This window comes from Halichoerus grypus, chromosome 6, assembly GCF_964656455.1.
Source record: "Halichoerus grypus chromosome 6, mHalGry1.hap1.1, whole genome shotgun sequence".
In the NCBI taxonomy this organism is placed as follows: domain Eukaryota; kingdom Metazoa; phylum Chordata; class Mammalia; order Carnivora; family Phocidae; genus Halichoerus; species Halichoerus grypus.
Window position 1 is genome coordinate 168,117,611 of NC_135717.1, and position 24,048 is coordinate 168,141,658.

At 58.1% G+C, this 24,048-nt stretch overlaps 1 protein-coding gene and 1 long non-coding RNA gene across 2 annotated transcripts in view; one reads left to right on the top strand and one right to left on the bottom strand.

Annotated features, from left to right (window-relative positions):
- The window catches only part of TMPRSS6 (transmembrane serine protease 6), a 36,350-nt gene continuing 12,302 nt past the window's right edge, over nucleotides 1-24,048 (bottom strand). Inside the window, exons 6-18 of the mRNA XM_036108713.2 lie at nucleotides 24,007-24,048; nucleotides 20,276-20,480; nucleotides 18,467-18,603; nucleotides 17,005-17,117; nucleotides 16,557-16,666; nucleotides 7,601-7,746; nucleotides 7,122-7,220; nucleotides 6,058-6,171; nucleotides 4,668-4,784; nucleotides 4,215-4,383; nucleotides 2,651-2,922; nucleotides 808-944; nucleotides 1-271 (exon numbers count right to left, since the gene is read on the bottom strand). Of these exons, the coding sequence (XP_035964606.1) occupies nucleotides 113-271; nucleotides 808-944; nucleotides 2,651-2,922; nucleotides 4,215-4,383; nucleotides 4,668-4,784; nucleotides 6,058-6,171; nucleotides 7,122-7,220; nucleotides 7,601-7,746; nucleotides 16,557-16,666; nucleotides 17,005-17,117; nucleotides 18,467-18,603; nucleotides 20,276-20,480; nucleotides 24,007-24,048 (1,820 nt within the window). The 3' untranslated portion in view covers nucleotides 1-112. The remainder of the gene's footprint in view (nucleotides 272-807; nucleotides 945-2,650; nucleotides 2,923-4,214; nucleotides 4,384-4,667; nucleotides 4,785-6,057; nucleotides 6,172-7,121; nucleotides 7,221-7,600; nucleotides 7,747-16,556; nucleotides 16,667-17,004; nucleotides 17,118-18,466; nucleotides 18,604-20,275; nucleotides 20,481-24,006) is intronic.
- Nucleotides 6,068-10,631, top strand: LOC118546069 (uncharacterized). The gene is made up of 2 exons (XR_004922408.2): nucleotides 6,068-6,195; nucleotides 9,562-10,631. It is a non-coding gene; the product is annotated as an uncharacterized LOC118546069 (long non-coding RNA).

A 24,048-nucleotide genomic window follows, 5' to 3' on the forward strand; every position in this document is an offset into this window, starting at 1 on the left:
CCTCCACGAGGCCCCCCTGCTGCCCCCAGAATACTTGTTCCCCTGCCCAGTGGGTGCCCCGGACTCTCTGAGTCCAGGAGGTGGGTCCCAGCTCTGCAGGGAGGGAAGCTCCTCAGGTCAGCACCTGCTGGATCCAGCCAATCACCCCTGTGATGCGGGTGTAGACACCAAAGTAGTTGGGCCGGCCACAGCCCAGGCCCCAGCTGACCAGCCCCGCCAGGAACCAGCGGCCACTGGGCTCCTTGCACACCAGTGGACCTCCCGAGTCGCCCTGAAAGGGGGAGACAAGAGACAGGTCTGCATCAGGGTAAGCTGGGGGTCCTGGCTACTGGGAGTCTTCCAGGTGACAAGAGGCTCTTGGGAAGTCTTCTGCCTCCCCTGCTCCTGATCAGTGGAGAGAGCCCAGAGCAGCCCTGCTGATCCTTCCACAGGTCCTGGCTGTCGTGGAAGAGTACACGTGTGTCCCCACTCCTCTCTGCCTCCCTTTTGTGGGCTCCTTCCATTCCTAGCTCCTGTGTCCCCTTGGGTAAAGTGCCTTGCTTGGCAGGGGGCAGAACTGGGTTTGAGCCTTAGACCTGCCCACCGCAGCTCTCTTGTGCTCTGGGGCCTGTAACTTGGTGCAGGTCCCTCCACCTCCCCGAACCTCAGTTTCCTTATTGGTAAAGTTGGGACAGCCATCCCGGCCTTGCTGGGAGGCCGTGGGGCTTCAGCAGGCTGGTGTGAGCAGAGGGCCAGGCTTTGCATGATGTGAGTGGCGCCCGCCCGCCCGCCCTCCCTCCTCTCAGCCACCCACCCCCAAGGCGTCACCTGACAGGCATCCTTCTTGCCCTTGCGGTAGCCAGCGCACAGCATGCGGGGTGTCACCTGGTAGCGATAGGCCTCGCTGCACAGGTCCTGCGGGATCAGCTGCACGTCCACCTTCTGCAGACCGTTGCTGGTGGGGCCTGCCCAGTGGGGTCGGGGGCAGAAGGCAGAGATGAGAGTGGACTCTTCCTTCCACTTTTCCCCTTGCAGCTCGGGAGCCCCCCTTCATCTCTCCTGCTCTGCCCGCCCCCTACCCCTCCGCCTCGCCTCACCGTCACTCTGTTCTGGCCCCTCGTGGCCTACGGGGACAGAGTCCCCACCCAAAGCCTATCTGGACTAGTGTCCTTCTCCCTGCCGCCCCTCCTGCTTGAGGCCTCTTGGCCAGTGCCCCCTTGTTCTGTGACAGCCCCTGGGAGATTTTTCCAGAGCACACATCTGACCCTACACTCTCCTCCTAAAATTCATCAGTGTCTCCCCACTGTCCAGCCCAGTGCTTTGCCAGGGCCCCCCAGGGAGGGCCCCTAGGGAGCTTCATTCCACACTGTGCCTGGTCCCACCTCAAGATCTGGTCTGTTTGGCTAGGGTGGGACTCAATGTTGGTGTTTTTCTGGAAGCCCCCAGTTGGTTTTAAAGTGCAGGTCAGGCAAACTCCTGGCTCAAGCCCCTTACAACGGCCAATGAGGCCGTCCTGTCCTTCCCGCCAGTCCTCACCCATTTCCGCCTGCCTCCAGCTCCCCTCTGGTGCAGGGTGTTCTCGAGACTCCCTGGGTTGCCACCTGTACGCTTAACAGGAACACCTCTCTCCCCCACGTGGACACCGCCGACTTGTCCTCCCAGCCTTGGCTTAGCCAGCCCCTGTCCGGAAGCCTCCCTGACCCCACCTGGCTAGGCCCCTCCTCTGGGCTGCACCTCCCCACCCATGTCAGCTCTAAGCACTGTCTCCCCCAAGAATGTTCTCTTTTCATCCCTATAGCCCATCTTTGCCCAACTCGAGGCCTGGCATACAGTAGGTGCTCATAAATGTGTCCTTGAATGAGTGAGCAAATGAACCAATCCTTGCTTTACTGCTATCCTCCATCATCCCCTTGAACAAGTCACTTCTCATCTGAGCCTCAGTTTCCCCATCTTTAAAGTATCTCTACAGTCCTGCCTGCCTCCAGATTGTAAATCACTGTCCCCATCTTTAAAGCCACCCTCTTTAAGGGTGCAGGGCATGGCTGTGGTTATGCTGGCCTGGGCCTGCCTGTATTCACAGAACAGACGTGGCCCCTAGGGATGGTGAGTTTAGGTGGGAAGGGGAGAGGCCCCCTGCTTCAGGGGCAGCAGCAGGAATAGCAGGGCTCTGGGGTCAGGCAGTCCTCGGTGCCAGTCCCTGTTCCAACCCTCTCTGGCTGGGCGACTTGGAAGAACTGCTAAAATGGGACCATAATTCCCAGCCTTAGGGGTATTGGGTGGATTAAATGAGACCACGTTCCCTAAAATCCAACCTCCATGTAGAAAGTCATCTGTGCCTAAGGAGCAGAGGTTGGAGCTTGCCCGTGGGCTGTTGGGTTCCTAACCTGCCCCATCACTTCACACATATCCCGCAAGGTAACCTCCCACGCCCTCTGTTCCCTTTAAACGCACGTTCTGGAAGGAGGGAAGGGCCCGGAAGGCAGGAGCCACCCGCTATGGTAAAAGCTTGTTTTCTTCTGTGACATCCAACCCGGCTTGATCCCAGCACCAGAGGGCCCCTGGGGTGGAGCCCTGGGGCCCCTCGCCCGGCCCCCTCCAGGCTCGGAAGCCTCGGGAGGCGGACCGCACCCCACCTCCCCTGATCTGCCCTCCAGCAGCCCAGCCGGCTCACCGCCCTCGCGCAGGGCACCCCAGCCCGTGATCCAGCAGTGCAGGCCCGGCTCGAAGAAGTGGGAGCGCGCGGGCAGGCAGACGGGTTGCACGGCGGCCGAGCGCACCACCGGGTGGTCAAGCTGCAGCAGGGCCACGTCGTAGTCGTGGCTGTCCTCCTCGTGGTAAGGGTGCAGGAGCACGCGGCTCACCTTGAAGGACACCTCGCCCGGCCAGCGGGAGCTCTGCCACACCTTGCCCAGGAACACCGTCCACAGCGCGGGGGAGGCCATGCTGTGGGGGGGGGGGGTGCGCGCTCAGCCGCCACCTCTCTCATCCCAGACCCGTAGGCTAGCCGGCTTCCCCACCCGCGACCCCGGCGGTCACACCCGTCCCTTCCCCACTCTGGAGAGCCGACTGCCGGGCAGTGGTACAGCCAGCGGTGCTGGCGCCGGAGTCCACCTGCCCGGGTTCCAGTCCCAGCTTTATCCCGCCCTAGATACGTGTGTGCTCCTCTACGCCTCAGTGTCCTGTCTTCTACTCCTAGGTTACTGGGGGGAGCTCAGTAAGACTGTACATGTGACAAATCAGCACAGTGCCAGGCAGTGACAAACAGTCCTCTCCTTTTTGTCTGTGCACCTTACAGATGGGGCTGCTGTGAGCTTGCGGAGACCTGCTGGTCCGCCCTGGGAGGGGGTGGGCCTTGAGTATGCAGCAATCAGCCGAGACGGGGTGGCGAAGACCCCTGCATGCCAGGTCAGCGCCCAGGGCTTGCTTTACCTCACGGGCCGCGGGGAGCCGGGGAAGCAGTGAGAGTGAGGTGGTCAGACTGCACCCAGAAAGAGCACCCAGGCCCCTGGGGAGGGGCTGCAAAGCGGAGCCAGGCTCTGGGCTGGCCCGAGGTGCTGGGGGTGTGTGGACAGGCAGCGGCTGAGGATTGGTCCAGCGCACCGAGAGCACTTGCTGTCTGGCTCTGGATGTAAAGGGCGTGGGGTGGGGTGCCGTGGTGGCTCCTGGTCTTCGGCTGGGGACAATGTGGACCCGGGACAGAAAAGGAGGTGTCGGAGGGGAGTCCAGGACTGGTGGGGCCCAGGAGATGGAGTGCTGCCAGCCCACCATGCGGATGGAGATGTCTGGGGGGCTGGGTGGGATGTCCCTTCTTGGAGGCTTCTTGGGCCCCACTCACCAGGTCACAGGCACCTGGCAGAGGGGGGGGCATGGCCTAGGGCCAAGTGGGGCAGTTCTGTTCTCTGCTGTACTCCTAGGGTCTGGCACAGCTCCCTAGTAGGAGCATGATACCTATTGCTGAATGGCTGAGTGAATACAGGAATGAATGAGTGAATGAATCACTAACCCAACTTAAAGCAAGATTTCAAAAGCAGGGCAGGGAGGTTGAGCAACCTTTCCAGGGGCATGGACTATGTTCATGGAGCCAGGACTGAACCCAAGCGTTCAAACAGCAAGTCTGATGGGCTTCCCACCACCCTTCCCTCCTGCTTGGATCTCAGACCCACTGTCCCTGCCTGCCAGGCCTCCCCTCCCCTCTCCCATCTCTTGTGGTCTCGGGCCCCACGGCCCCCGCTCACCTGTCCTCCTGGAAGCAGTGGGCAGCTGTTATCACCCAGCGGTCAGCGATGAGCGCCCCCCCACAGATGTGTCGGCCCCGAACCTGGAGGCTGGCCTGCCAGGGCCACTCACCCTCTGAAGACACGGCCCCGCCCACTATGCGGCCGGAGGGGCCTTGGAGGCCACAGTCTGGGGGCGCGGGGAGGGACAGGGACGGCCAGAAGCCAGTGAGGAATGGACACAGAGAGAGACGGAGAAGGGGAGGCAGAGAGGAAGGCCAAAGGAAAGGTGGAGGGGGATGGGAAAGAGAATGAAGGAGAGGCAGGACCCAGAGTGGGTGCAGAGGCGGGACAGAAAGAGACAAAGTGAGCTCTCCCTCAGCTTCCCAGTGCGGCCCCTCCCTCCCTCCCACACTCAGGGCCCTGCAGGTAGAGGGGGTCCTCTGCCCCCACCCCCCGCCCCTTTTGGCTCACCACAGTGCCGCTCGTCGGAGCCGTCCCTGCAGTCGGGAAGCCCGTCACACTGCGGGTTGGGCTTCTTCACGCAGCTGTGGTCCTCACACTGGAAGGTGAACGTCCCACAAGGCACCCCTGGGGGAGAGGGGGTGGGGGCAGGGCATGGAGGGTGGGTCCCCGAGCCCCAGGGAGCCTCCAAAACAAGGCCCAGGGAAGGTGGAGCCTGGAAGAGGCCAGGAGGAGACTGGGGAGGGATCCCTTGAGCACACTGAAGGGTCCCCCAAGGCTCCTGTAGGGTCTCCTAAAAAGGCAGGCCATGTCCCTTCACCCCCCTCAGACTGGTCTGTCGAGAGTAAGGCTGTGTCTCCACTTTCAGTAGGCTCCCAGGAACAGGGCTATGCCTTTCCCATCAGTCTAAGGCTCCCCTCCTAGCCCGGCCTTCCTCCAGATCCTGGCCCCACCCAGCCGCCCACCCGCTCCTCACTGTCTTCACCGTGAAGAACTTTCTGCGCCCCCACCTGGTCTTGGCCTGCTCTCCTTTCCTCCTGCTGATTTAAATTTTACCTCTCTGCAAGGCCAAGTTCAAAGCCCACGTCTTGTAGGAAGCTTTCCCTGCCTGATGTCCTCCTGCACTCCAATCTTCCCATGCTACTGGACATGATGTCCAGAAGGCATTGGGCCAGAGACAGTCACCCATCACGTCTTCCTACTAGCAGATAATTCCAAAGGGCAGGGACCACCTCGCTGGTGTCTATTATTCCCACTCCTTCACTCTGTTTACCTATCACTGGCTTGTCTGCAGGTGTTGGATGGATGGATTAGGATGGATGGATGGATGGATGAGTGGGTGGATGGATGGATGAGTGGGTGGATGGATGGATGGATAAAACAATGGACACAGACAGGAGATTGGATAGATCAACAAATGGGTGGGTTGATGGTCTAGTAGGGAGACTGACAAACAGCTAGAAGGATGGATAAATGAGTGGATGTAAGGACCAACAGACAAACAGATAGTTACATCAACGGATGGATGCATGCATACATGCATTCATGGATGCATGGATGGAGGATGGAACAATGGACACACAGGTAGTTAGGTGAACTAATAAATGGGTAGATTGATGGCTCAGTGGATAGGGAGATAGGTGGGTGGACAGGTGGATGGATGGATGAATGAGTGGATGTATGAATCAATGCACAGGTAGGTGGTTGGGGAGGCCATAAGATGGATGGATGGATGGATGGATGGATGGATGGATGGATAAGCGTCCATAGAGATGGGTCGGTGAGTGTTTGGACAAGAGGGCAGACACCTTTCCTGAAGAAGCATACAGAAGGGCTGGACTGTCCTGGCTGAGCCCATTATTTGGTTTCCCTCTGGATAGCTGGTCCTACCCCAGCCTACCTTCCTGGCACTGCTCTTCATCACTCCCGTTGAGACAGTCAGGCTGCCGGTCACAGACTCTGGACAGTGAGATGCACGTGCTGTCTTCTTGGCACTGAAATGTGGCTCTGCAAACTGCGTGGGGACACACAGAGGCAGGTGAGAGGAAGCCTGAGGAGCCGGGCTGGGACTTCGTGCTGTCTGTAGCACGTGTGTTATATTCTGTGCTAGGGCCATGAGTCTCTTTCTTAGCTACTTTACACCTGAGTCTCACAGCAACCCTGTGAGATACCCCCGTTTCATGGGTGGGAACAGAAGTGAAATGACCTGTCCAAGGTCATCTGGCTGAGCCAGAACCTGAAGCCAGATGCTCTAGTTCCAAATATGAGGCACCTTCCCCCGCACATCTCCCTTCCCTCCTGCTTCTCTCCCCAAGTACTTAAAACTTGGATGGGATGGGGTTGGGGGAGGTCTGGGGAGGTTGGGGGAGGTCAGACAAGAAAAGGCTGCCCTGATGGTGAATGTGGGGGCCAAAAGCCAGGACTCAGAAGGAGAGGCATTATTCTAAGAGAGTCCTGGCTGGGGGACCACCAGGGCCCCTGCTGCCAGGGCTGGGCGGTGGTGAGCATAACTCCAGGAAGAGTTGACAGCTCCAGTCCAAACCCCTGAAGTGGAGGGGTGGGGACCCCACTCAAGGGAGGAAGATACAGGATTCTCTCCTTGGCCACCCAGGGCTTGCCTTCCCGTTCCTGGTCCTCCATCCACTCTGTTCCTTCTTGGACAGCTGGCTGGGACAGAAGGCTGGGCACGATGGCCTGGTGGGGAGAAGCTGTGAGTTGGGAGTCAGGAGACCTGGGTCCCAGCTTGTCCCTGCTACCTCCCCAAACAGTGGCCCTGGGGAGCCCACTTTCTGACTCGGTGCTTCCATCTTGCCATCTCAGCACAGCGAGAGAGCCCACTTCCTGGGTGCTGATAAGAGGAACTGCACGTTTGGTGGGGGGATGTCTCTATTCAAAAAGGGGGGCTCGCCTTGGTGCACAGGGAAGGCAAAGAGAGAGGAGGGATGGGACGGGCAGGGTGCCTACCGCAGTTTCTCTCGTCCAGGCCGTTGGGGCAGTCCTTGACCCCGTCGCAGGCAGGCACACATAGTCCGTTCACAGAGCAGAGGAACGCTCCCGGGCAGGCTGCACAGGGAGGGCGCCATCAGGACGCGTGTCATCACGCAGACACGTGCAGACATGCTGCTCTTGCGTGCTCACACACGTACCCACACACACCCATCCGCACAGTGCATGTGGACAGACATGTCCCACGTACACAGCACACACACAGGTCTGTATGAGTGTGTGTGCCCGCTGAGCGCAGGTGACAGCCTTGCCTGTGGGGGCACACACAGAGCCCAGGTATCATGCGCACGCGTGCGCGCGCACACACACACACACACACACACACACACAGTCCTTTGGTGCAGCCTCTCGGTGCTTCCGGGGATGGGAAGGAGGCAGGGAGGAGCTGCAGGGGCATCGAGGGCGCCCGCCCCCCTCCCCGGGCTGCTCATACTCACGATCGGACTGGTTGTACAAGCCGTAGTGCACCTGCACGCCGGGCCCGGTGAGGGGGATCTGGGACGTGAAGTTGACCGTGATGCCGGCAGTGGCCACCACGGGGATCCTCTCGGCGTAGGGCTGCAGGGTGCGCAGGCCACAGAGCCTGGGGGTGACAGAGACAGACTCAGGGCCGCACGGGCCAGCCCCAGGGAAGGGACGGCTTCCGTGCACAGACAGGGCAAGGGCAGAGCAGCCGCAGGGGAAGGGGGAGCTGCACCCCCACCTTCACCTTCTCTGTCTTGTTTTCTCCCTTGGGTGACCGCTCACCCCCAGAGTCATCTTCTAGAAATCAGACTGTCATTCCCCTGCTCAAAAACCTTCAATGGTTCCCCATTCCCTGCAGGATAAAATGCAAAGTCTGGATTCTAGCCCCAGTCACCTGGGAGCTGTGAGATCCTAGCAAGTCAGGGTCCTTCCCTGAGCCTCACTTCCCCCCCCCCTTATAAGATAAGGGGAACTATCATCTCTGTTGACTCCAAATCTGACAGAGCTTCAGTGTGTCCGCAGAGGCAAGAGTCCTTGGAAGGTCTACTCTGTGTAGATAGGAGAGGACGCTCCCCTTGTGCTCGGCGTGGGGGAGGAGGCAGCAGTGTGCCCCGTTCAGGCTCGGTCCTTCCCACTGAGAAGGTTCCACAGCCCTGGGGTCTCCCTGTGACTCCCTGGACCTGAGGGAGGCACCACTTCTGCTCCCAGGACCGATGCAATAGCACAGGGCTGAGGGGCGTCCCCTCCGTCATGGCGGCACTAAGGTGGGACCATTCCCCAACCAGGGGAGGAGCCTCACACCCCGGCTGGACTCCCCCACCCCAACGTGATACTCTTGTTCCCACAGAGCAGGTGGGAGAACCCCCACAGAGGGGTGAAATTCTTCCCAGAGAGCAGCTAGGGATCTTCCCATCTCCAGGGATGGAGGGCACAGGGAGTTTATCCCACATGGTGTCTGGGCACATCCCACCTCCCAGAGCAAGTGGGCTCGCTTTCCCCACCAAGTGGGTGCAACCACTCCCCCAGAGGGATGGGTGCTCCCCAGACAGCAGCCTGGGGTTCCCTCCCTCCGCAGGTGGGACACCCTCACAGAACAGATGGGTCAGTCTCCTCAGCTCATAGGCATGCCCCCCACGGGGAAGGGAGCACCCTCACAGAGCACATAGGAACGCCTTTACAGACCAGGGAAGCACACCCAGAGCACAGGTCAGAAAACAGGCAGCGAGAAGTGAAAGTGCCCCCAGCAGAGAAGGCAGGGGGAAGTCAAGAGAGCAGGTGGAAGTGCCCCAAAGCATGATGGGAGCATCCCACAGCAGATGCAACAGCCCACAGAGCAGGTCATCTAACTCCCAGGAGGGCCAGTACTCCCTCGGAACTTCTAGAATACGGCAAGCACTTCATAGTTCAGTTAATTAGTCGACAAGCTAATCAAGAAACAACTGAGGAAGGTTTGGGGTTGTCTTGTCCGGCCCCTCCCTCATCGGCAGCAACACTGCAAGGCCTCATTGCACAGAGATTCGGAGGTTCTTGCAGCAGGTCCAATCTTGTGAGACCGGAATTGTTCTCATCCTGTGTTCCAGAGGAGGCTCGTGAAGGGAATGGCGGAGGTCAGCCAGAATCCAGCCTCCTGGGGACCTAGGAGGACCCAGCCAGCCTGCTCCGGGGGCAGCGGGGCGGGGGGAGATGGGTACCTTGGCTCTCACTGCAACGGGAGCTCCAGGGGCTGAGTGCCCACGTTTCCCGTGTTCCTGCACAGACCTGAGGTACGGCCTCCCCGTACTGTCTGGCTACGGTGAATCATATTCTTGCCCCCAAACCAACCAACAGTCCTCAAAGTGCGGTCCGGGGACCACCGGGGCTCCAAAGTAAAAATTATTTTCATAATAATGCTCAGGTAATATTTGCCTTTTTCACTCCCTGTGGAATTTTCCAGAGACTACGTGACGTGTGAGACGGCAACTCGATGGAATACAGACGCAAATGCGTATATCCAGTTCTGGTCTATTAATCCGGTTTAAAAGAAAGTCGCAAAAAGGTCAAATGATGATATTTTTCTCGCCAAATGCTTTTGGCTTTGGGAAATATAATTAGTTTTTTCTAAAATATGTTATTTATGTTAAAATTGTAATGGGTTTCTTTTAAATGAATTGATAAATGTTTCTAACTTTTCTTAGTTGTACTGTCTCATGCTGTGCATAGAGATACTGTAACCTGCACAAAAGCCCTCTGAGTGCTCAATAATTTTAAAGAGTGTAAAGAGGCCCGGAGGTGGATAATACTGAGACGCCCGGCTCTCTACCAGGACTCCTCCAGCCCCGGGGGACAAGACAGGGATAAGATGCCACTAGGGGGCACCCCCGAGCAGGCCTGGCCCTTCTTGGCCTGTTAAAAAACTAAGTAAATGGACTTTTGGCTGTCTGTCTGTCTGTTTTAAAAGTGGACAAACAAATGCTATAATGGATTACTGTCCCCTGAGCGTTTCCCTGAGGAGTGGACAGGGGAGCTAGGGGTGGGAAATACTGGGCAGGGGGAAATGCGTCAAGTATACCCCTGACCATGCAGAAGGTTTGGGGACATAGGACGCTGTCCCCACACGGTCATGGAGGGGTTGTGGAGAGACAGGGAAGGAACCAGAGCCAGGTCGGAGAGGAGTGGAACATTTCAATCTGAGGGCTGCGTGGTCACCCTGAGCTTTGGCCAGGGGCTCTAAAGTACAAGTGAGGGCTGACAAGACATTTTCTCTGCTGGCATCTGAAAGAACAAAGTCCAGAATCAGCCCGTGGCCCAGCCTCGTACCCCAGGACCCCCACCCCCACCCCGGGCAGCATGTGGTTCTCACCCTGGAGGCCTGGGGCAGGGGCTGGTGGCGGTATTCCTGGGGCAAGGCTCTCCATAACAGTTCAAGGTAGAGGGTACAATCTAGTGACTCAGGCTGAGTCACCCAACTTAAGGATGGTCTGTTTGGTCTGTGCAGTGTTAAAATAAATTTTTTTTTCAAGTTCAGTTGCCTGCTAATTTCACATAATATACTAGATTCTTGCTTCTTCTGAAAAACGAGCCCCAGAAACACTGGCTGGAAGTAATCAGAGGCCATCCGAATTAGGCAGAGCATGTGAGTCCCTGCTAACTAGTCCCTCCCTCTCCCGCTCTCCCCCACACAGCCTGCCTCCCAGAGCTGTGCTCCAGCTGGGCCCCTGTGTGCATCTGCATTTCTGGATCCTGCTGTAGAGACTTCTGGGGGAGGGTATGCATCCTCTGGCTAATTCCACCCCAACCACCAAATGCCACCTCCTCCCCCACGAGCCCTCTCCAAGAGGCACCAGGAGTCTGAAGGCTGTGGAACCCACCTCTCAGCTACAAAGTGCAGGGTCTGGAGGCACATTTTTGCACAGTGGCTGGCTGGCTTTCTCCCCTCCGTGGATTGGGGATTTTTCCTTCTTGCCTCACCCAAACTGTAAGAAGGGACTCTGTCAACTTTCTTGCATATTAACAACTCTACACAGGGAGAAATTCAAGAAAGAGTGGATGGGTGGTTGGGTAGGTGGATTGGTGGATGGATGGATGGATGGATGGAAGGGTGGGTGGATGGATGGATGGAAGGGTGGGTGGATGGATGGATGGAAAGAATGAAGGAAGGATGGAGGGATGGGTGTCTGGATGGAAGGGTAGGTGGATAGAAGGAAGGAAAGATAGGTGGATGGATGGATGGATGGATGGATGGATGGATGGAAAGGTGGGTGGATGGGTAGATTGATGGATGGATGGATGAAGGAAGGAAGGCTGGGTGGGTGGATGGATGGATGGATGGATGAAGGAAGGAAGGCTGGGTGGGTGGGTGGATGGATGGATGGATGAAGGAAGGAAGGCTGGGTGGGTGGATGGATGGATGGATGAAGGAAGGAAGGCTGGGTGGGTGGAGGGATGGGTGGGTGGATGAAGGAAGGAAGGCTGGGTGGGTGGATGGATGGATGGATGGATGAAGGCAGCAAGGCTGAGTGGGTGGATAGATGGATGAATGCACACACACAGGCATTCCCTTCCCTAAGGACAGATTAAGTGGGAAGGAGGGTCAGAGAAGGCAAGCACTAAAGAAGGGAGAATGGCAGGGGCGCCTGGGTGGCTCAGTTGGTTAAGCAACTGCCTTCGGCTCAGGTCATGATCCTGGAGTCCCGGGATCGAGTCCCGCATCGGACTCCCTGCTCAGCGGGGAGTCTGCTTCTCCCTCTGACCCTCCCCCTTTCATGCTCTCTGTCTCCCATTCTCTCTCTCAGATAAATAAATAAAAAATCTTTAAAAAAAAAAAAAAGAAGGGAGAATGGCAGCATCTGACATGGTGACCAGAGCGCTGGACCCAGAGCTGCAGAGCTGAGTTGGAGGCCAGCTTTGCCACATGAATCAGCTGTGTGACCCTTGGGCACATCAGCGTCAGCAAACTTCAGTTTTCACGTCTATAAAACGGGTGATAATATCTCCTTTGAAGGATGTTTTAAGGAACGAGAAACTGAGAAATGAGATGAGCAAATGACTTCTCCGGAAGCAAGTCACTGACACGGTCAGCCTATGAGCTCATCTTGGGCAGCAGCACGAGCTGTGCCCACCACACGGCCAGCACCCAGCGTCGGGGGCAGACACTCAGCCTGACCAGGAGCCCCTGGGGCTGCAGGCAGCGCTGGCCACCCAGAGGCCCAGGGGAGCCAAAGAGCCACCCCATAGGCAGGCCAGGCTGGAGGGGGCTCCAGCAGGCCTAAGAGCCAGTGGTTCTGTCTGTCCCATCAGTGGGACGGCAGGGGAAATGATAGGGCAGATGACAAGAAAAGTGACATCATAGGAGAGGAAGCTGGGCAAGAGGCAGATTCCCCGAAAGGGGGAAGCCTGTGCCGGGGTGACACCCAGCTCAAGCGGATTCTGCAAAACCACGCAGCTGGTGGCCAGTCTCACTAGGCCAAGTCCCTCCCCCGCCTCCAGGCCACTTAAAGGGCATGAGGTCTTGGCCGTGGGCACTGGGAGAAGCTGGTAGGAAGCAGCAAGGTGGGGAAAGGCAGAAAGCGCTCAGAGGAGCGAGGCCACAAGCCCGAGGATGCCCAGCCAGCGGAGGGAGCCCGGACCAGCCTTCCCTCATCACTACGCTGACACCTGCAGGGCAAGTCACCTTCTCCCCCAACCCACCCCCCATTGCTCCTTGTCCATGGCCATTCTGGGTCCAAGGACTGCACCTCCCCTCCCTACATGCCCTGTGCCTGCAAATCAACACCGTTCCCCAGACTTCTCATATCTTTGCCACCCACACAAGTAAATTTTCCAACAAATGCTCATTCAAAGAATTTCCCAGCATCTACATTGGATGATCATTATCAAAAAAGATCATAACTAAAGGAAATGGTTTGTCCGGTGCTTATGGTTTGGAGGTAGACCTCTGCCTTCCCTTCCGTGCTCAGACATGGGCAACAGCCTGGGGGCAGGCCTGGGGACATTAGTCTCCACCTGGGGACCCCGGATCCTTCACGAAGGTCTCAGAAGATAGAGATGGGACTTCCCAGGCCGTTCTCAGAACTGGCAGGAGCCACAGAAGCTGTCGGTCCTCCCACCAGGATGCCAATGGATTGGTCAGGAGTGCCGTGGCCAAGAGAGTGAACAGCCAGCACGGCTGCTCAGAGCTCCGCAGGAAGACTCTGCACGAAGCGGAGCATTTAGGTGTGCGTGGGTACGTGCACAGACTCGTGCACACAAAGCACGGGTGTGCGTACCACACGCGCTCTGGATCTGACCGCCTTGCTCAATTCTGGCTTCCCCCACTTGCAATCTGGGTGAGGTGGTGCAAATGACTTCGCCTCTCTGTGCCTTGGGTTCCTCACTGGTCAGTGAAGGCAGGATGGGGCCTGTTTCCTCACCAAGTTGTTGAGGATGAAGGGAATGGCACCGCAAACCCCTGGCCCGGCATCAAGAGCCAGTCGTTAACTCCTGGTCGGTGCCTTCTAGAGCGGTGCTCTGTCTGGGCCTACAGGAGCCAGTGTCCTCCATCCCAGATCTCATTTAGTCTTGCCTGGGGCGGGGCGGGGCGGGGGGTCTGTTTCATGGCCAGTTTTCAGATGAGCTGCCGGAGGCTGGGAGAGGCGAGCCCTCGCTTGCAGGAAGGGAAGGAGCCAGGATTCCAACCCTGATCTGTCTGGCTTCAGCTCTCTGCACCTCACCAGCCTCATCTGGAGTGACATTTCACTAGGAACTAATACACACAACGTCTTTCTTCAGACATCTGTGTAAATGATAAGAAGTTGGGGCCCGGGGCTGGTCTAACCCTTCTATTGTATAGATGGGGAAGGTAGTGCTCCCAGAGTTCCACATAGACTCCCCTGAACACATCTCCAGCTCGCCATGAAGGACAGGGAGGCGTGGGACGAGAGAGAAGAGGGATGGGAGAGCCGTGCCCCATCAGGCCTCCCCCACCGCCCCCCCATCCACCACCTGACTGCACCCTGAAATCCCTCCAACCACTGAAAGGCAAAAGACCAGCAAGAGAAGCCAAGTCCTTAGGCTTAGGCATCTTAGGCCTCAGTTTCCCCTCCTGTACAATGGGTGAGGATTGGGTTCGATGGCCCGTCCAGTCCCTACTTTCTATAGCCCAGTGGTGCTTTGAGACACTGGGAGGGAGCCCCCTACATCCCCACTAGAACCTGTCTAGTGCCTGAAATCCCACCATCACAGCCTCATTCCTTTTAATTAGGACTCTCTCCATCTGGGGCCCACATTTAAAACCCAAGGGTAGCTCAGCAAGTCCCTAGAACCAGGGTCCATACCTTTGCCCAACCCCTCCTGGCTGTATCACGGAGAGAGAGGGAAGGCCCTCCATAGGGAGCATGGTGGGGACCATCCTCCATGTTCCCAGCTGGTGGTGGGTGTGGGAGAGGCTCTGACTGCAGGCCCGAATGGGCACCACCTAATCGTGCTGAGCCTCGACTCCCTTTCTGGGAAACGGAATGATGATGCCGTTGACGTCACGGGCCGGTGAGCCTGGCTCCTGGCAAATGCAATAGCCATGTGGGTGGAAGGGCAGGAGCGGCAGACCCTGGGCCCTCCTGCTCCTTCCTCAAGGAAGGGGTCAAGAGGGTGACAGGAAAAAATAGCATCATCATTCGAACAAGTGTGAAACGTGGGCCACTCCTACCATCATTCTGTGGGCTCCTGATGCTGAGGGATGAGCCCAGCCAGCCTCGGTCTGGGCAGGCCCCAGGAGGCTAGCAAGGGGGTCCCCAGGGCACTCCATGAGGGTAAAGGTCGTGGTGCCCAGAAATGTCACCCACACACTAGGATGTGGGATGCCTTTTGTTTCCCAAACAGCACGGGCCTGAAGTCACACCATCTCCCGTCACCCCCCAAACAGCACGGGCCTGAAGTCACACCATCTCCCGTCACCCCCCAAACAGCACGGGCCTGAAGTCACACCATCTCCCGTCACCCCCCAAACAGCACGGGCCTGAAGTCACACCATCTCTCGTCACCCCCCAAACAGCACGGGCCTGAAGTCACACCATCTCCTGTCACCCCCGAATAGCATGGGCCTGAAGTCACACCTCAGGCGTTTCTTCCTTTTCCTTTCAATCACAGTCCCTAATAAATTGCCAAAGTCCTGGAAAGCACGCTGGCTCGCCAATGGAGCATTGTCAATCCCTGTCCCCTTTTGTCTGAATAGGATCAACCAACAAGAGTCCGGGAACCTCCCAATTTTAGTGTATTGGAATCTTGGAGACTCAAAGTCTGTGAAGCGAAAAAATCAAGAACTTTGCATACTAGAATCCCAGCCTCGTGGAGCCTCCCCCCACGCCGAATCCTGGGATTAGAAGGGAGGGTAGAGGCCCAACCTGCTATTAGATACAGAAGCTTCTCTTCAGCATCCCCAGACCCCACCCTAGCTTTGCAAGGCTACTTCGAGATCCCTCTTCTCTCCCCAAACCTCTGCCCCGCAAGAATGGGGCCATGGGAGGGCCTCCTTCGGCTCCCCCTCCATGCCTCCTACTGGCCCTCCCCTCTCTAACTCTCATCCCATCACCAAGGGCGCCTGACCCTTCCTCTTTCCCTCTAGGGGACGCTCCCACCCAGCTTTAGACGTGGAGCCCCTCCCATCATAAGTATCCCCTCCCCTGAATGTACCAGGTCACCCTCCTCTTCCCAGACAGAAGAGCACACGCCTGCACTGTCTCCGTCCCCCACCACCCGCCCACCTCACTCCTCGCAGCTGTCAGGGCCACCAGTGACCCCCGGTTGCCTGCCCCAGGGGGCATTTACCAGTCGTCCTCCTACCGATCAAACCGCAGTCACCACTGACCCACGGACAGCCCCCCATGTGGCCTGGCCCCCGTATGTCCTGGCCCATCTCCCGGAGGGACTCACTTCTTTCTTAGAAACTTTGTCACCAGGGGGCCAGAAGCAGCACAGATAGCAGGGCAAGAATCCCACGGGCGGTGTGGGTGATAGGGAGAGACCATCCTTGTGGAAATGGCCGGATTAGCAAAAGCAACCTTGCCTTGGCTGCGCAGCTTCCTAGGCAGGAAGCCACTTGACTTTGGCCATCAGCAGGGAGTGAGAGAAGGGAAGAGGGGCCTCCGATGGCGCAGGGATGGGCTTAGGGGCACGCGCTGTAGCCCTGCTGAGTCCTGGGGTTCCTGCACCATCTCATTTAAGGATTCGGGGGACCAGACAGTGGGGTGACAGTGCCCAAGGAAGTGCAACCTTTCACTCTAACTAGAATCACCATCCAAGGTGGCGGAGACCTGTGGGTGGCAGGAGGGGAGGCTGGGGCGGGGACCAGGACAGGGAATGGGTCAAGGGGTGGGGCCGTGGCCTGTGCTCTCTTCCAGGGCTGCCCCTCTGAGGTCTGGGACTGGGGCTCCCAAGGTGGGTAACTTTGGGGAGAGGAAGGGGGTCCCGGGAGGGTACCTCCGGTTCTGGATCGTCCACTGTCCCTGGGTGCATGGCAGGTCATACTTCTGCGTCCGCAGAGCATAGGCGTCAAACCAGAGGGCCAAGCCGTAGTCCAGAGAGGGCACCTGGGACAGAGGAGCCGGTCACCAAGTGGCCTGTGGGCTGTCACTGGGCTGGTGGCCCCACTTCCCAGGACAACAAAGGGAGGAGGCCCGCCGACACAGAGCCCCAGTGGGGGCTGAAGTTGGTCAGTCACTCAACAAATAGGCATTACTGTGGCCCACAGGGGCAGACCTTGGCCACACCTGTCACCCCCCCACCCGGAGGGATTTGCATCCAGGGCTCAGCCTGTGGATGATGCATCAGCAGAGGCAGGCCACTGGTCCCCTCCCAGCCGGGGCTTCCCGAGGTCCACAGGGTGCTCTGGGCAGAGGGCGGATGGGCGGCAGGGTACGGGGCTCACCGTGAGGTGCCAGGAGCAGTGGGTGCTGGGCGAGTAGTAGCTGGGGAAGTAAGGTGTGCTGAGGACGCCCTGCGGCTCCAGGCGGCCCTCCAGGGTCAGGTTCACCTCGCAAGCTGGGCCCCGAGAACAGCAGTTACACAGGGTCCCCCGGCCCCAGCTCACTGCACCTCCCAGCAGGTGAGGGACAGCTGTAACCCCACCACCCTCCTGCCATTAAACAGTAGAGGTTAGTGGTGCGGTGTGACCTTGGGCCTCAGTTTCCCCATCTGTCTGTAACATGGGGACAATAAGAGCACATACCTCACAGGGCAGTTAAGCAGATTAAATAGACATAAAATGTTCGAACAGCCTGACATGTAGTAAGTGCTCAATAAATGGTAGCTATTGACACGGATTGCGCTGCACTTGACCGTTTTACTTCGTGTGTTCACAACTGTGCGAGCCTCAAGGTTATGGGGCTGGGGGGAGGGAGAGGCATGCCCCTTTTCCAAGATGAGGCTCAGAGAAGAGGGGGGACCTGGCTGAGGTCACACAGGGAGAGGGTGAGGAATCAGGAGGGTTCCCAGCTGCCCTGCTACCTCTCCCTGGAGTCAGGGTCCTTGTTCCCCTGTCCCCCGAGCTGTGTCAGTGACTCCCGTGGCGTCAGCCAGAGCCAGCTCTGGCACCTCCTCAGCAGCAGGCACCCCCAGAGGGCTGCCAGAACCCCGCACGGGCAGCTGGGCACCTGGGCCACTGCCAGGAGAGCTCTGGGGTCAACACCAGGAGAGGGAGGGGAAGAGGCAGATTGCCGGGGGTGGGGGCGGTGGCTTGTGGTCTCCCGTCTGCAACCCTTTCTTCCGCCAGCTCTGGAACCTGCAAGGTTTGCTTGGCTGATCCATGCCCAAGGACTGCCAGGGCATGAAGGGTGGGGTTCTTCCCGAGAAAGGGGGTCAGGGAAGGAGGGAGGGAGATCCGGAACAGGAGGCCAGCGGGCAGCCTGGAGAGCCCTTCCCGGAAATGCTGAGTGGCCCTCCCTGAGCTGAGTGCCATCTCCAGGGAGGTCTGTGGGGCTCACCTTCAGAATGAGAGGATGGTCTGGGGGTGAATCTGAGGTTCTCGGGCCTCCTGACCACAGACCCACCCTCCAGCCTCAAGCGGGTGCAGAGGGAAGAGGGCCGGGGGAGGAGCCGAGAGAGGAGACACAGGTCCAGGATGGGGACAGAACAGCCAATAAACAGAAAGAGGGCGGGAGAGAGAATGAGGGAGAGGAGGGACAGGGACAGGGAGGGTAGGAGAGTGAGAACAGAGGACAGGAGAGAGAGGCCAAGGGCATGGGAGGGTGGAGAGCAGAGGAGCTTCCAGAACCTTCCCTCTGTCCCCATCCCACCCCAACGACAGCAGAGAAGGTGAAGGGCATGCCAGACTGGGCCCTGGGTTTCTGCCACAGCGCTCCTCGCATCCCGAGGGACCCCTGACCCCTCACCCTGGAAGGCCACGGGCTGCACGGAGAGCACGAAGGGGTCGTAGTAGCTGTGCAGGCCCTTCTTCCAGACCACCGCCATGACGGCCCCGGACGCCAGGACCTCCAGCACCGGCTCCTGGCGACTGCAGCCGTAGACCCTGGAGGGACAGAGGAAGGTAGCCAGGGCAGGAGGGGCCTGAGAAGGGGGTCGGGTGGACTGCTGTGTGTCCACGCGCAGGTTTCCGACCCTCTCTGGCCCAGGAGACTGACTGGAGGCCCTGTGAGCGTCAGGCGAGCTCCTCAGGTGAGAGAGGCCAGGAGGTTGCCCAGACTATCCCAGCCGACTCCCGTCCCTCCGGATCCCTGTGCCCCCAGAGTGCCCAGTCTCTACCCTGCAGGGAGATGAGGTTTCAGGGTTGAGGGACCTGAGGTCACCTGCAATGGGCACTGCAGGCTTTAATGTTGGGGTTTCTTTTCTTTCCTTCGCAGCAGAGCTCGTCTTGTAACTAAAATGTCTCCCAGTCTCCCAGGGCGTGGAGCCCAGGAAACAAGCCACGGGGTTAAACTTGTCGAGGTCCCTTCTGCTCTATCTCCTTATCACCCCTGAAGACCTCTCGTGGCTCTGGGACACAAGGATGGGGATCCCCTGATCTTGTCTGACCCATCACTGTAGACCTCCAAGGCTCTGAGCTGCCTGGGTGCCACCGTGAGTAGGGACAAGGCTGAGCCGGGTCCCCTCCCTAACAACAGGATGGGGTTGGGGGACGGTACTTGAAGAAGCCCCAGGGGAAGCCCGTAAGCGTCCCCACCCTCATCAGGCCTGGAAATCAGATGGTGTCTGGCTTCTCTGCACTTCCCAGAGCCCTCCAGGAACCCAGCCCACGCACACCCCAGATTGAGGTCATCGTGTTGGGGGTGTTGCAAGTGAGGAGCGTGCAGCCTCAAAGCCAGGAATTCAGAGAGGCCCGGCAGGGGGCGGTGGGGGTTGGGGAGAACTTGTCCCCACCCCCCCACACACCTGCCTCGCTCACCCTCACAGACTGCCCTTGATCTGAACACGCAGGTCCCACCCCCGCTCCTGCCTGGAAGCTGGCCCAGCCCAAGCCAGACAGAGAAGGCAGCAGCCTGGTGCCCCCCAACCCACCCCACCAGCAGCAGTTACTGGATATTTAATGGATACATTTAACGTGTGGTAATAATGGATGGCATTGCTGTGTGCGAGAATCTTGGCACAGATAGTTTGATTGATTGTTTGATTATTTATTTAAGCAGGCTCCACACCCAGTGTGGAGCCCAACGCGGGGCTTGAACTCATGACCCTGAGAGCAAGATCTGAGCCGAGATCAAGCGTCAGATGCTTACCTGACTGAGCCATCCAGGCGTCCCACAGATGGTTTGATTTAAATCCTCACAAGAACCCTGCAAGGTGGGTGTGATTGTGCACCCATTTCACGAGTGAGGAAACCGAGGCTCAGAGAGGCAAAGCCACTTGCCTTAAGACACACAGCTATGAAGCAACAGAGCAGGGGGCTGCCTGACTCTGAAGCATCCTGACAAGCCACGTGGCCTCCCAGAGCTGACCTGAGGGGTCGTCTAGTACATCTGCTTTGTTACAGATGGGGAAACTGAGGCTCGGGGAGGGAAGAGGGACTGGCCACGGTACACAGCCGTTTCCAGCCTCCATTCCTCCTGCTCTGTGCGCTAGCCTCACTGTCTCTCAGATAGCAGATACCGAGGACCAGGGCCACACAGCCTCTCAGCTCCGAATGCGAGGTGTGATTTTTGACTCCGCATCGCCATCCCCTTCCCACCCACCTTCCCAGGACTCACGAGGTGATGAGCCTCCTCTCCAGGGGCCCAGCCACGTCGTACATTGCCAGCCGGTCCCGGCACTCGGCCAGTGTCCACTCGAGCCGGAGTTTGAGCATGAGATCCTTGGGGCCCTGCAGGTGCCATAGGCAGCTGGAGGCCAGGTAGTCGGGCCCCTTCAGCCGGAGGACCTGGCCCTGGCCCACGTAGCTGTAGCGGTAGCAGCCTGGAGGAGGGAGAGGGACAGGCCCCCTGACCCCTGTTAGCCAGGAGGAGAGACCGGGGGGCCAGCTGGTCCTCACCTGGGCGGGGGTGGTGCAGGGAGAGCCGCTGGTTGGGGATCGGCCCAGATGGGCTGTGTCCCATCCCTCTGTTTCCCTGCTGGTTTCCATCTCCAGTCTCCTCATCCACACATTCACTCAATGGTCCATTCATTCATTCACTTAGCACTCGCTGAGTTCTCCATGCCAGGCGAGTGTCAGAGAAAGGTCCAGTCACTGCCTGGGAGCACCAAGGACTGCGAGGGCAGATACAGAGCCCAGCGGTAATAGCTCAGGAAGTGAGGACTCTGAGCCCGGCTGTAGGGCAGGGAAGACCTGGGGGGTGGGGGGCAGGGTCACAGTGTGAGCAAAGGGCCAGGGGCCAGGGCGGGGTTTGAGGCCAGAGAGCAAGCTGGAGAAGGGAGGCAGGGCCCAGATCACACCCAGGAGAGGAGGTGCTTTCTCCCTCGGCCACGGGGAGCCATGGAGGGTTAGGTAGGGCTGGGACGTGGCCGGGCTTGGATCACAGACTCCTCTGGCTGCTGGGAGCAACTCTGAGGAGGCTGGGAGACCAGCAAGGTTGCTGTGCATTAAGGGGAGAAGGGTGAGCGTTTCATTTCAGGTAGAGAGAAGGGAGCACAGAGAGGGGCAGAGAGGCAGCCCTGGGTAGAGGAAGTGGGCTCAAGCTAAGGACAAGGAAACGCGGAGAATGAAACAGGTTGCGCTCATTAAGCATCTGATGCACGCCTCCCGGGAGGGCTCCATGAACTAGTTGCCATCATTGTTCCCGTTTACAGACCTGGGCCAGACAGACCTGGGCTCACCTAACCTTCCCTGGGCCTTGGTTGGCTGCCCTGGAGGATGGGGGCCGTGACAGCAGCCTCGCGGGGTCGTCACATGCTCGGGGATGATGCATGTTTGCATGCCCAGCATAGCACCCGGACCTCACACTAAGGAGGTGCTCAGTGCGCCTAGGGACTGTTCTATGGGTTGGTGTGGGGAGAGGCGGAAGGCGGGGCTGGGGAGCAAGTCCTGAGACCTGTCACCTTTCGGCTGCCCCCCCGGAGGCGCAGACAGAGCCAGTCTCATTGGCCGCCCTCACTTCTCACCTCGATCTCCAGCAGCACCCCCCACCCCACCGCAGTGTCTCCCATCTTGGGGTCGAATCCATGCACTTGTGGCCCGGTGCCAGAACTCGAGCCCCACCACCTACACCGCTCCTGCACGCACTCACTCATCCAACATCCTTGTCGGGCACCTACTGTGTGTTTGATCTAGTGAGTCCCGCTCCGGGAACCAGCAGCGAGCAATTTCTCCCCTGGAGCGCAAGTATCTCCTTGAAACCTCCCCGTAGCCCGTGAAGGCGTGGGGGTGTGGGAACGAGGCCCAGAATGGGGGGGGGGGGTGGGCAGCCCGGTGTGCAGGGAGCTCCTACACCTTGCCCTCTGTTCCCAGCGCCACCTCCCATCAGCTGTGTGACTCTGGGCCAGTTGCTTAGCCACTCGGTTCTGGCAAATGAACCCTACAATAGTCCTTAATCCCACCTCCTTCTCCCGATGCCCTAAGGACCAATGAGGGAATGGAGGTGAATAGGCTTTGCCCAGATGCTGCTACCTCCCCCACCTTCCTCGTGACCCCCGGCCATTCTGACTCCAGTGGGGAGTGATTTCCCCAGGGGGAGAACTGTGACTCCTGCAAAAGGAAGAGACAGGGGAAAGCTGTCTGGCTATTTCGGGTTGTTTGTCGTCTTTAAATCTTGCTCCAAGCTGATGCTTCACTTTTGCCATTTTAAAAACTACTTTTTTTTTTTTTTTGAGGCTAATTAAGTAGAGAGGTATGTGCTGGTCTCTGTTGATAATCCGAAACATCTTGGGGTGACCCCGTTACCTCTGGTCATTGGGAGAAAGTACATGCATATGCCCGGTGTGTTCTCCTCGCCTGGCCTTTGCTCACACTGTTCCCTTTGCCCCGAGTGCCCTTTCCTCTTCTCCACCTGCCAGATTCCTACCTATGTCCCATGCCTGAGTCTGCTGCCTGCCCCCCCACCAAGGCAGGAGCAAATTTTCCCTCCCCTTAGAGGCAGGGCCCGTCCTTTGCTTTGGATGGTGGCCCCTGGTGCCCATCCCCATCCCCAGGGCAGAACAATTCCCCCTCTCCGCTCCCTCTGGGACCTCTATTCTAGCACTGGCACTTGGTGTTACGAGATTCTGTTTATTTGTCTGTCTCTCTCATGGGCTCAGAGCTCCTCTGAGGGCAGGGGTGAGGACATGGTCATCTTGTGTCCCCAGAGCAGGCATGGGGCCTGGCATGGGGGAAATGCTCACGAAGCCTGTAAAAAGGATTTGAGTTGTCATCCTCGCCCCATTAGATACCACGCTCCTGGAGGGCAGGGACCCAGAGGTGTACTGAACCAAATAAAGGTAATTACAAGGCAAATGCCAGAAACTTGGGGACACATGGACAGCCAGCAGGGGCAAGGGCAGCCGGAAGGCCTGTTCCAGACCAAGGGTCAGGGCGATGTGAGTGTAAGATGATAGACAGTAGGTAGGTGGGTAGGTAGGTGGATCAGTTTCTCACATTCTCTTTTGAACCAGTTTTACCATTCTACTCGTTCCCTCATTAATAAGTTAAATAAATCTTTGATGTGTGGCTCACTACAGTTTGCTAGAGAATCATGATTTTAGCAGTTTGAAAATTGTACTTTGACCTCATCACCTCCATCCACCAAGGAATTAAGCATCTGACCAGCCAGAAGATAAGAGAGGGTATGACGAGGATTTCAATTCAGCCTCCCTCCCTGAGAGAGGGCTGATGCCCTCCGCCTGGCCTCAGCTCTGGGTAGAAACTCTAGGTAGTATAAGAAGAATCTGAGAATGTAAGAGCTTGTGCTCGGGACCACAGGGTACAGTAGCACAGGGGGTGCACTGCACAACTTCAGGATTCTCCAGTCACACAGACTGCAATGTGTGGATAGCGCTCCCTGGCGTTGTGCAGCATGGTGGCCCTGCTGGTACTCTGCTTCCCAGGGCTCAGGAGGAAGACCATGGAACCTCTGGGGGGAAAGCAGGGTGACTCTGGTAATATGGGAGTGGGGTACGACAGGGCAGATGAGCTTGGCTAAGAAGGCGAAGGAAAATGTGAAGGGAGTATCCTTGAATGTGACCAAGTCCATGGGTGGAAACTAGCTTATGAGCAAATTGAGTTCAGTGATAAAAAAAAAGTAGTCACATTTATGTGCACTTAAACCTGCTACTGACTCTCACACCCCGCCCCCCACACACACACGCGCGCGTGCATGCGCCATACCTCCCCTCCCCAACAGGCCCGAGCCTTGCTCGGGACTCATCACCAAGTCCCCCATGGCACCCCCTGAGTCACCCTAGGCCACTGCTCCCTGCTCCCACCAGAAGCCACGTGGTCCCCTGACACTTGACCAAGCCAAGCCAAACAGCAACTCAAAAGGAAGTGGAGCGGAGAAACAAAAGAGCATACCCAGCGTGGAATTCAGGGCAACTATGTCTTTCACGCTGGCTT